General features: G+C 45.6%; 1 protein-coding gene across 1 annotated transcript in view; it reads right to left on the reverse strand.

The window, feature by feature from the left end:
• Positions 1 to 12584, reverse strand: part of TBCD (tubulin folding cofactor D) — a 124779-nt gene that overhangs the window by 4519 nt on the left and 107676 nt on the right. The window contains exons 34-38 of the mRNA XM_066565788.1: positions 9239 to 9360; positions 7830 to 7907; positions 1984 to 2073; positions 1512 to 1599; positions 328 to 437 (exon numbers count right to left, since the gene is read on the reverse strand). Coding sequence (XP_066421885.1) covers positions 328 to 437; positions 1512 to 1599; positions 1984 to 2073; positions 7830 to 7907; positions 9239 to 9360 — 488 coding nt within the window. The remainder of the gene's footprint in view (positions 1 to 327; positions 438 to 1511; positions 1600 to 1983; positions 2074 to 7829; positions 7908 to 9238; positions 9361 to 12584) is intronic.

Here is a 12584-nt window from a genome sequence, read left to right on the forward strand (position 1 = left end):
TGTCTGTGCACTTGAAGTTTGACTGTTTGCACAGCCCAGTCTCTGCTTCATGGAAAACTTCCAAGATTTCCTCCCTTTTTATGTTGTTAGAAAAATATGGCTATTTTACTTTATCTAATGGTGATTTTATACATCCCCTTCCAGTGGGCCAGGATCCTGGAGAGCTCTTTAGACCAGAGGAATTCCTTGCAGCTCTGCTGTCGTGGAAGCAATAAAGAGCTGAACCTGAGCTATCACTTCTTACAGTTTCCTCCCCCCAGCTTTCACAGGGACTGAATTTTGGTCACTCCAGGGCACAGGGGCGTTTTGGGGCAGCACTGCACTCACCAGTTGGTGTCACTGAGGATGGCCATGGCCTGCTCCATGATGGCCGGGTCCACCACGTCGCTGTAGGTCAGCAGCATCTCGTACACCTGGCTGGCCGTGGTCTTCCTGATCTGCAGGGAGGGCAGGGGCAGCAAAGAGCCAGGCCAGGGCCACAGGGGCTGCTGAGGGCAAAGGACCCACAGGAACCAGCCAGGCCAGGGCCACAGGGGCTGCTGAGGGCAAAGGACCTGCAGGGACCAGCCAGGCCAGGGCCACAGGGGCTGCTGAGGGCAGGGGACCAACAGGGACCAGCCAGGCCAGGGCCACAGGGGCTGCTGAGGGCAGGGGACCGACAGGGACCAGCCAGGCCAGGGCCACAGGGGCTGCTGAGGGCAAGGGACCCACAGGAACCAGCCAGGCCAGGGCCACAGGGGCTGCTGAGGGCAAAGGACCCATAGGGACCAGCCAGGCCAGGGCCACAGGGGCTGCTGAGGGCAAGAGATCCACAGGGACCAGCCAGGCCAGGGCCACAGGGGCTGCTGAGGGCAGGGGACCCACAGGAACCAGCCAGGCCAGCTCCTGGGATTATCCAGGCCAGATCCTGCACAGGACTATCAAGGTCAGCTCCTGGGATCACCCAGGCCAGCTCCTGGGATTATCCAGACCAGCTCCTGGGATTATCCAGGCCAGCTCCTGGGATTATCCAGGCCAGCTCCTGGGCTCATCCAGGCCAGCTCCTGGGCTCATCCAGACCAGCTCCTGGGATTATCCAGGCCAGCTCCTGGGCTCATCCAGGCCAGCTCCTGGGATTATCCAGACCAGCTCCTGGGACCATCCAGGCCAGCTCCTGGCCCTGCTCAGGACCATCCCCAGGAGTCACACCCTGTCCTTGTGTCCAAAGCAGCCCCATGGCTGTGCCCATTCCCTGGGGAGCCTGGGCAGTGCCCCACTGTGGAAACCCCCCAAGGATCCCCCTGATGGGGAGATCCCTAAAAAGTTTTGTGCCAGGATTGAGAGATGAACGGGACTTTTGGTTTTTTCAGTCTTCTCTTACCAACAGTTCAGCACACTGTCTGCATCTCAGACTTAGTGTACAAAGAGAAGGCACCAAAAGGCACATTTGAATTATTTTTCATTTGTAAAATAATTTGTAAAATACTTTTTCATTTGTCAGTTTTTCAATGTGCAAAGTCTTCAGTACTTACTATGGGGAAGGGATGGCAAAGGAGGAGAAACAACTGGAAGAAAACTTTCTCTCTCATGTCTCCTTGAAATTGAATCAGGCCACAAAATCTAGAAAATATCAGAAAACAACCAGATCTTGTGTTATAACTGCACAAGTAAGTTTTGAGAACTAGGATGAAGATGGACATTGGGAAAAAGGCAGGGAGGGGAAAAAGAAAAAGCAGATGATTCCTTTTTCTTTCTCTACAAAGAAAAAGCAAGTTATTCCCTTTAAGCATCTTTAGGACTATAAAATTTTAAACCTTGTTCATCTTTATCACATCATATGTTTCACTTCAACCATCCAGAACTATGAGACTCCCACAACCTTCAATCACATGGATCTGTGTGTATTTTCCATTTAAATTCCACATCAACCAGACCTCACTGTTACATCTGGCAAGTGAAATACTCCTCACTTTCTGGGAGAAAAGATTGATTTCATTAACTCACACTCCTATGCTGGAGCGAAGCTTCCGGATGTCTTTGGACCTTTTGATCTCTTCTTTACAGAGGGTGAACAACTTCACTGGGAAGGGATGGCTGAGAATGGGAAAGAAAGAAAAAAAGATGAGCACAAGGTTTCAGCAGAATTTCAAAGACAATTCATGATTGTCAGCATGCCAAACTAACATTCCAAGGCAAGGCAAGACACACTGCAGGGTGGTTTGTGCTTCCCCCAGCAGCTCAGGAGAGTTTGGCCACCAAGTTCCTGAGCCTTTTGTTTTTAATTACTATTAATTATTTATATTTACATTACATCTGTGTGCTGGGGAGTGAACTCCTTTTAGCCAAACAGGTTAAAAGTCAAAAAACAGTTATCAGTCAAGGATAACTGCCTTGCCATGGCTTGTGTTTAAGCAGTGTGGAATGATCAGAAATACCATGTCAGGAATTACATTATCCTATAGCCAAATAACAGTTACTCAGTCTGTGTATCATCGTGGTCATTCCCTAAGGTCTCCAACCAAACTTTACATAAAAAGGGAAGAATGTTGTTCGTAACTACTCCAATTTACAGCCCAAATCATCATGGTCATTCCCTAAGGTCTCCAACCAAATTTAAATAAAAGGAGATGAATGCTGTTCTTAGCTACTCCACCATTTCACAGCCCAAATTCCTTCAGTGATTCCAGACAACGTAATTAAACACAGGGCTCACAGTTCTATTACATGGACAGGCCATGAAGCCATCTTTAAATATATTTAGCAAATTCTTTTCTTTTTCCACAGAGTCTGGGAAACGTGATTCTCACAGCTCTTTCCCAGACACTCGTACAAACACAAGTGCTGTTAGTTATTCCAAGGATCTATTAAAGAGAAGGAAAGAGGGACTAATGCTTTTATTTCAGTTCAAATTATTTAATCTTTTACTTGCCACACTCAAGGCTGAAGTGCCATAGATGCAAAAGAAACTATTTCATATTTGTCTAGTGAGCACAATAACTTCTAGGCTGTGTATTTTGGAAACCTCACTGCATTGTGTATGGAAAGCAGAAAGCAAAAATAGTAACATTCATTTTCTGCTACTGCAATTCAGAGCTGTGGATAAAAACTACTGAAGAAAGCTGGGTACTGTCATCTGTTGAAGGGCAGAACATTTAAAATAAGTTTAAAATGATGTTTATAGAGTGTCAAGATGTTTTGTTAAGGTAACATGCCTTGTTCTGTAGAGTCTTCCAGACAAAAGTTAGTGGCTTTTAATGACTCTTTAAAAATTTGTAACAAAATCCTGGCACATACTGGCAAAAAGTGACCTTTTTAAAAAACCTGAACAATAAACCTTGGTAAACTGAGGTGAAGAATTCTACACATGGTGGAACAAAAGATATCTGAATGAATGAGACAAATCCATCCAAGGCATGGATTTGTCTGGGTTGGTGAGGGAAGAGCTCCCTGAATGCTGAGGTATATTTTGTCTTACCTTGGTGGAATTTCTCCTCCTCCCACCCCAATTACACAAATTCCCTGTGTAGAGAGCTAATTACAATCCCTGCAGTGCATGCCTGCCTCTCAGCACAGGCCAGGCCATCCAGTGAATTAGGTGAGATTTAAACTGGTTGAACAGCAGGGACATCACTGAGAAGGGGAGCAACAAAGAGACCAATTGGAACAAGAGCATCTGGAACAAATTTAAAACATGGAACCTCATGAGCAGCATTTTGTGTTTAAAACAGATGCACTTTCCTTTCTGTTGGTTGCCAATTCTACATTTGCAATAACCAAACTTAACCTGTGTGTGATCTCAAATGACTCAAATAGCTTGGCCTCTGTAAAGGAAATTGAGAAAATTCCTTCTCCTGTGTGGGCACTGTGCCAGCAGGAACAGCATCAGCCCTGGGGAAAGAAAGTTCTCTGTGCATTCTGTGAACTGGGGACACGTGGCACTGCCAGAGGTGCTGCTGTCCCTCCTCCAGGTGATCTGGGTCTCAGCAGTGCCACTGCCAGGGTGGAGCTGCCACCAGCCCCTGCCAGCTCTGCTGCACAGCTGTTCATGCAAGAGCAGTAAAACTGCTTAAAAACCAATCCAAGGGAGCATGGATACATGGAAATTATCATGGATGCATGGAAATTATCATGGATACATGGAAATTATCAGCTGGAGGTCAATGGGGACACAGACTTTCTTAAAGCACTGCAAGATCACCAGAAAAACACAGAATACATGGGTGCTTCTGTTAGTGTGTAAAGTACAAACATGTAGGAGTAGGAGAGAGAAATGTCATTTATTACCACTTATTACCCCAGAGAGCTGAGATCCTGAGCTGCCATTCCAAGGCTGTTCTGTTTTCATGGCACTGAGTATTACTCCCACCTTACCACACTTGTGAGGAGCCAGCAGCCCCCAGGGCAGCCCCAGCAGCACTGGGGATCCCTCACCCAGGGAGCAGCAGGAGCCTGCAGCCACAGGAGCTGTGAGCAGTGACACCCCAATGCCAGTGGCCTCAGCTCACTCTCCTCTGTCCTCCCTGTCCTCAAGGGTCCCCCCACCAGCCAGGTACCACCTCTGTGCTTTCAGGGCAGCCACTGGAGAGGCCACAGCAGCCCAGAGTGCATTTCTGAGAGCTCTGCTCCAAGCTGTGCCCGCTGCCTCCAGCAGCCCCCAGCCCACAAACTCCCTGCACTGCCACAAGAACAGCTCCACAAACTGCTCTGGGATGGAATCAGGAGGGTTTGGGCTGTGTGAGCACAGAGCTGAGGGCTCTGCTGCCCTGCTTGGTGGGAGCAGCAGTCAGCCAGTGATGCTGCAGCATCCCCAGCACTTCAGCCAGCACCCAGCTGCCCTGCTGCCAGGAGAAACCCTCCTCCTGTTCCCTTCCTATTTCCCTCCCTATTCCCTTCCTATTTCCTTCTTATTTCCCTCCCTACTTCCCCCTATTTCCCTCCCCATTTACTCCCTATTTCCCTCCCTATTACCTCCCTATTTCCTTTCTATTTCCCTCCCTATTCCCCTCCCTACTTCCCTCCCCATTTCCCTCCCTATTTACTCCCTATTCCCTTCCTATTTCCCTCCCTATTCACTCCCTATTTCCCTCCCCATTTCCCTCCCCATTCCCCTCCCTATTCACTCCCTATTTCCTCCCTATTTCCCTCCCTATTTTGGCACTGGTGGGACTGAGGAAACCCCTCAAGCTCAGTGGGAGAGGGGCACTTTTCAGCCAGAGCATCTCTCCAGTGCCCCTCACTGCAGTGCCACAAACCACTCCTGTCTGCAGGAGGGACAAGCAGGTTGATGTCACCTCAGGACAGGTAGGAAATAACAACTGGAATATTCCTGACAGCAGTTCTCTCCCCTGAGCCAAGCACAACAGAGGAGCCAGTCCTGGAAGCCTTTTGATGACCCTGGTGACACTGAAGCTGACTCATTTCCAGCCCCACAGGACAGGTATTCACCCCACACACCCCATCCCTGCTGCTCCACACAAGGTAAATCCACCTTCCTTGAGCACAAACATCCAAACCAGGAGAGAGGAGCAGAACACCAGGGCTCACTTGTCCTTTGGCACAGAGATCACACACCAGCCACACAGAGCTCCCCCAACACTGAGACTCAGCTGTAGAACCACACCAGAAATGTTGAGCTTTATATTCTAAATTGTACAAGCTGCAGGGTGTGAAAAGGAAGGAAAATGCCTGGTGGGTTCCACCTGTGCAAGGCAGGAGTGACACCCTGTGGCAACTGGTTTTAACTGGAGCACTCACAAGGGTCAAACTGATCCTGCTCCTAATCCTGATTAATTTAAGCACTTTGGGTATTACCCATTCTGCACTGTGGATGTTTTATCAGAAAATAAATGTGTGGGAGAGCACAGTTTCCATTCAAACCTCAAAATGCATTTGCAAACACTTTTTTACAAGGCAGCAGTTGCCTATTTGGTGGCTGGTTTAGGTATAATCCTGACAGACATCCCACATGCCAATTCCCTTGCTAAAACTCCATTCAGCCCAACATGGTAAAAAAACAATGAGGGAAGAAAATGAAATGGGAGCTGAACATCCCAAGGAAAATACATGAGATACATGCTTGTATCTCAACTTGTATTTGAGGCACATTGTACTGACACTGCAGGCACATGTGGCCTTTCCATGCCACCAAACAGGGTCTCCATTTTCCCACCCACCCTGGGATGCTCTTACACATTTTTATGGAGGCTGCTCTGGAAAGGGAGCAAATGGTTCCATTCCAGAGAGCAGATCCAAAGTCAGGTTTTTCTGTTCAAAAAGGAGCAGGTGGCATCCAACAGCAGGGGCAGGCAGGCCTTGGAGCAGTGGATCCATCCCTAACTACACCCAAAGGACCTAGCAGAGTAACAAAATGCATGAAAGGGAATTCTGGGCTCCCCATCACGAGTTGATCCACACACAGAGCATGGCAGTAACTCACCCATGGCCAGCTCTGCACAGGAGGCACCCACATTCCCCAAATCTGACACATGCAGGAATTAAACTCCATCTTTTAACTGTCTGCCACCTCCCCACTGCTCTGCCCTTCCTGGGCTCTGCATGGTCACAAGTTCTGCACTCCAGGCCAGCATTTCACTCCCTTGACACCAGCATGATCCACTTGGCTGCTTCATTATTCATTTTCTTTTTTGGTTTCATCATCAAACTGGAGGCAAATACATCTGGATCAGCTTCAAAATCTTTTCCCCCATAATAGCCCTGGATTTTATTTCAAGGCTTTTACACAAAGCATCACAATGGCACCACAGGGCTGAGTGTGAGTCACTCACACAGCAAAGGCATTGCTGCTACCACTGGGTTTCTGTTCAGTGACCTGGGAGACAAGACTTTGACTGGAATTTCCACCCATAATCTCTCACCTTCCCCAGCAGGGATGGCTGGAGCCTGTGTGGAAGCCCCAGATCAGTGGCACAATTATCAAAGTGAACAATATTCACTCCATCTGTCTTTGACTCACTTTAAATTCTCATTCAAACAGGGACTGCCACGTGCAATTTCAGAAATATTATCTAAAACCACACTTCAAGACAAGAGTGGGCTCAATCAAAACTTTCAGAATGATGAAAGCTTTTCAGATTGATCTGCTGTGAGCAGTTCTTGAATCAACAAGTTCCCAATGCAGTATCTGTGCTTGCAGGATTGCACAATTCTGTAAATACCTGCAGATGTGCCAAGATGCTGCCTGGGAGAGCTTGTGGAATAGATTTTAATATTACTGAAATTCAAATCATTCTTTTCTGAAACATCTGCAAAGCCCCATGATTTCACATTGGAATATCTCACTCACATTTACCTGTTCCTAAACTCAACACTTTCCACAAGACTGAGCTCAGGGTGGAAGAGCCGGGACATGACTTTTTATTATTATCAGAATTTTAATTCACATCTTTGGAGATATTCACATTAAGCAAAGCAGTGGGACTGGGGGAACCACAGCTTGTAGGCACAGAGGGCTCTGCAGCACCTCACAGGACACTGCCAGTGCTCAGGGCTCCCAGTACAGCAAGGAATGTGCTCCAGGGATTTAGGAAGCTGGGAAATGAAGAATGGATCTGATACTGGTCCAAGAATCCCAGGTGAAACATGCAAATTGCATTTGATTAATGTCCTGGCTGGCAAACAGAGAACAAGTAACAAACTTCTACACAGACAAGAGAGTCAAGGATTTTGCCAAGACCCTTTCAAGGCTGTTTGTCCCACTTGGGGAAAGTTAAGGCATTGCAATATAGGCTCACACTTGGAGCCCTGTGCACCCCCAGAGCAGCAGCCAGGGCAAGACTGAGGAGCTCTGATGCACAGTGGGAAATAAACCAAAGAGAATTCCAGCAACTTACTTCTCTTGCTCAGTGAACATATCAAAACAGCCATTTGCCAGCATCTGGTCCAGCATTGTCAGCAGAGGTACAGACACCCTGAGGAAAGAAAATGATTCAACAAGGTAAATACACTTCTTGGCATACAGATATATCCTATTTTTAATCAGAAGCAAGGAAGGAAACTTCCTACATACCTACACACAGGTAAATTAGAGCTCTGATTTACACAGGGGAGGGCTGCTCAGTACTTTGTGTGTGTTGGCTGAACGGGGACATTCCCTCCCAGCCAAAAAGAAAAAACATAATTAAAAACACCCCTGCTTTACATTTGCAGGGTCCTGAAAACACAACTGACAGTATTAGAAAATATTAATCTGTTTTCTAGAATATGAACAATGTATTCCACTAACTGTATCAGAAGTTACAGCACCAAATGAACCAACACTTGTCAGCTGGAATAACCATGGCCATGTTTTCAACAGTTGAGACAGGAAACAAAATAAAAATACAATAGGTATTATACATTAATATAATTAATAAAAATAATAATTAATATAAATAATAATATAATAATATAAATTAGTATTTATACATTAAATATTTTTATATATTACATTTATTTATATCTATATTTATAGCTGTATTTATATTTTATATTTATATTTTATTTTATGTATTATTTCTATATGATACAAATAATATATTTATATATTTATACTTTATAATATTTATATATTATTTTATATATTATTTATTTTTATTTTATTTTATATTTAGTATTTTATTTATACAACAGAACAAGGGAGAATGGCTTCAAACTGCAAAAGAGCAGGTTTAGATGGGATATTGGGAAGAAATTCTTCCCTGTGAGGATGGGGAGGTCCTGGCACAGATTGCCCAGAGCAGCTGTGGCTGCCCCATCCTCTGAAGTGTCCAAGACCAGGCTGGAAGGGGCTTGAAGCAACCTGGGCCAGTGGAAGGTGTCATGAGCTTTGAGCCCCCTGCAACCCAAACCCTTCCACGATTTAAAAACTTGAATGTGCAAAATATTTTGCCAACACTCCTTGGTTTCGTATTTTACCACAGCTCCTGCTGTACCAGACAGCTCTGTTAAAGCAAATCCATGTGCCTTGGGCATCCACTGGATGTGCCACAGGAAGGGAAAAAGGGAAGGGAAAAAAGGGAAAAAAGGGAAGGGAAGGGAAGGGAAGGGAAGGGAAGGGAAGGGAAGGGAAGGGAAGGGAAGGGAAGGGAAGGGAAGGGAAGGGAAGGGAAGGGAAGGGAAGGGAAGGGAAGGGAAGGGAAGGGAAGGGAAGGGAAGGGAAGGGAAGGGAAGGGAAGGGAAGGGAAGGGAAGGGAAGGGAAGGGAAGGGAAGGGAAGGGAAGGAAGAAGGGATAAAGGGAAAACAGCCAAGGATGAGCATTACCGGTCATTCCTCAGGTTGTCCTCAAAGACCTTCAGCAGCGTCTCACAAAAACTCCCCAAGGCACTGGGGTCACTCTGGATCTTCTTCATGTGGTCAAACAGGCTCTGGGCAGAGTATCTGAGCTGCAACACGAGGAACCTCCAGTGAAGGACTGGAAAAAGCCAGTGCCCAACAACAGGGGCTGCAGGACTGCCCTGGGACACCCCTCCAGCAGCACCAAAACCCAACAGGCCACGGCTCTCTCACCTGCACTAACCCACTTCCAAGGAAACTTGGGGGTTTTGGTGTTTTCCTTTTTAAGCTGGCAAACTTTTGGAATTTTCTCCTTTTTAAGCTGGCAAACTTTTGGGATTTTCTCCTTTTTAAGCTGGCAAACTTTTGGGGTTTTTTCCTTTTTAACCTGGCAAACTTTTGGGTTTTTCTCCTTTTTAAGTTGGCAAACTTTTGGGGTTTTTTTGCTTCTTAAGCTAGCAAACTTTTGGGTTTTTTCCCTTTTTAAGATGGCAAACTTTTCCTTGGCAAATCTAAGTTGGCCACTTTTGGGTGTTTTTTCCTTTTTAAGTTGGCAAACTTTTGGGTTTTTTTCCCTTTTTAAGCTGGCAAACTTTTGGGTTTTTTTCCCTTTTTAAGCTGGCAAACTTTTGGGGTTTTTTTCCCTTTTTAAGCTGGCAAACTTTTGGGTGTTTTTTCCTTTTTAAGTTGGCAAACTTTTGGGTTTTTCTCCTTTTTAAGTTGGCCAACTCCCTCCCAGAGCTGCTGTGGAAGGGAAGCAGGCACAGCCCCTGTGGGAATCCCCTTCTCCTCAGCCTGACCATTTTATCAAGGAAAGAAAATAAAATATTGGACGAGGATGAGAAACGTCACAAGTGTCTTCCCAAAAGCAAATGAGAGGAATCTATATTTAAACATTTTATCTAACAAAACTCATATCAGTAACATTTATGAGTGCATCAGTACCCAAGAATAAGAAACAATTCAGCCTTGGCTCAAAGCTCTGAACTATTTTCCCAAAGCTTCAGCCTGCAAACAGCACAGGCACAACCTTCCCACTTTGTTCTGTACTGAAACATCCTGGGCAGTGCAGGAGCAGAAATATTTCTTTAAAAAGGTCGAGCAATTTGGAGAAATTATTCAGTTATTCTGAGTTTCAGAATGACAGCCAAATCTCAATAAAATCTGTGCAAGGCAGCTACACTGAACTGAACCCAGTGTGGTTCTTTCACACTCCAAAAGCAGCACTGGTGTGTGCCCCAGTGTGCCCAGTATAAACTGGGTCCTGACACCGAAAGGGCTTCACAGGATATACAATTGTAAGAGAGATTTCCTGAAAATTCAAAACCTGCTTAATTGTTATATACAACCCTTTAAAACAATCTGTGCATTTAAGACTATTATAAATAAATTATAAATATTTTATCTTTACACCTTCCAAGAGCAGAGATCAACAACAAGCAGAGAAAATGCCATCTTACAAAAAAATCTTAGGTGTTGTCATTTTCTCTCCTATTTCTTTTGTGTCTTAAACCACCTCAGAGATCTCTCACCAATTTTTTTGAGGAAGTTGAATGACTCAGTGCTTTCTCTGCAGATCCAAATGACTTGAAAAGGCAAGAAAGGGCATGGAAGTAAAGGGCAACAAGCACAGCTCCAGGTGAGGTGCCCCAGAGCTGTGCCAAACCAAGGCAGAGCAGCAGAATATCAGAAACACTGGAGAATGAGGACAGCACAAGCAATTAAACAATACAAAAATACAGGTGTGGACAATCCATCATGTAACTGCTTGGGAGACTGAAAAAATGGGGCATTTTCCCAGTACTGGCAGAATCTCCAGCATTACAACATGACATGAGCAGGTTAAATCCTTATTTCCTCCTCAGGAGAGCTGCTTCTGTCCCAGCCTCAGTATCTGAGCTGCTCCTGAGTATTTGCAGAGGAGAATATTTCCAAATGTCTTCCTCATCTATGCAGAACACAAATTCACACTGCATCAAACATGTGACATTTACCTTTCCCTGGGGTTCCACAAGGACTGGGAGAGGAAATTAGGAGGTTAATGGGCTGGAACTGGGACAACTTTGGATACAAATTTAAGAGGAGGCCTGAGAATGACCTTGTTCTTATGAAAGAGCAAAGCCAGGGTTTGCCAAGGTGTGACTGCCCCGACACTGAGGGCAAGAGCAGATCCTGCAGGGCCAGGAGATGAACAGAGCAGAGAACTGAGCTCAAAGGCACCCTGCACCTGGTGACACTGATACCTCAGGTTTTGGCTTTTCTATTTTTCACATTCTGTGCTGCTTTAGTGTGTGGGTCTGGGCTTCTTATTAGGGGATGAGCTCTCTGCACAGAGTAGGGAAATAAACAATTCCTGCTCCAGCTGGGGACCAAGGACAAATGATCCAAATCTCAGCCCAAGAGCACAAACACCGTGGGCCAAGGAGAGAAAAACAAGGATGGGACTGGATGGGCTAAAGCTGGAATGGGACAATGAACTGCAAGATGCAAATGGAGCAGAACTGATCCCAGGGAGAGACCCCGTGTCCATCTTGGGACCATTTTGGTTCATCTTGGGTGCAGCCCTGGCTGGGCTCTTGTGCTGCCCAAGGTGGATCCATGGAGGAGATCCTTTGAATAAATCCCTGCTTTATTCTGTGACTCTGCCCAGCCTCTGCTCCAGCTCAGCCTGCACAAGGCATCAAGAGAACTCAAGCCCTGAAGGTTCAACCTCCAGAACCAGGGCACAGGGAGGGGCAAGAGCAGCTCCAGCTCCAGCTGCAGCTCCTGGCTGGTCCCTGGTGTGGTTCTACACAAACCTTCACCAAACTGTTCCCAGCCAGCTTTGCAGAACAAAGCTGCAGCACTTGTAAAACCAGCTTTGAGGACTGATACGGTCAAAAAGAATCAGCTGAAGCTAATTCCAGTTTGTAACAGAGCATCTGTTACATCCAAAATCTCAGCTACACATGAGTGATTAAGACACCTGATCCACATCAGGGCTCTGGTTTGTACTTTCAGCAGTGATGCCTTACATGAAGCAGGAATATCATAATTCACATTATTTTTCTCTGGAAGAAAAGAATGCCTGGAATTATTCTCAAGTGTATTTTGCTCAAGAACTCTCAACGAAGAAAAGAGGATTTTGGGCCTTTTTCTTCCACCAAATATGCATTGATTTGCATACAATTTGTCCCAGTAACCAGATGTTTTAGAATATAATCTACTAATATCCCAATATTTTTGTTTGTGAGATCTACACAGTAACACAGCTTTGGTACTGCCTGGGAGGAACTTTAAGAGTTCAGAATATGTTGTTCTTTTTTTCTGAAGGCTTTACTTACAATTTCTATAC

The sequence above is a fragment of the Molothrus aeneus genome, chromosome 25 (genome assembly GCF_037042795.1).
Source record: "Molothrus aeneus isolate 106 chromosome 25, BPBGC_Maene_1.0, whole genome shotgun sequence".
NCBI classification, from domain to species: Eukaryota; Metazoa; Chordata; class Aves; order Passeriformes; family Icteridae; genus Molothrus; species Molothrus aeneus.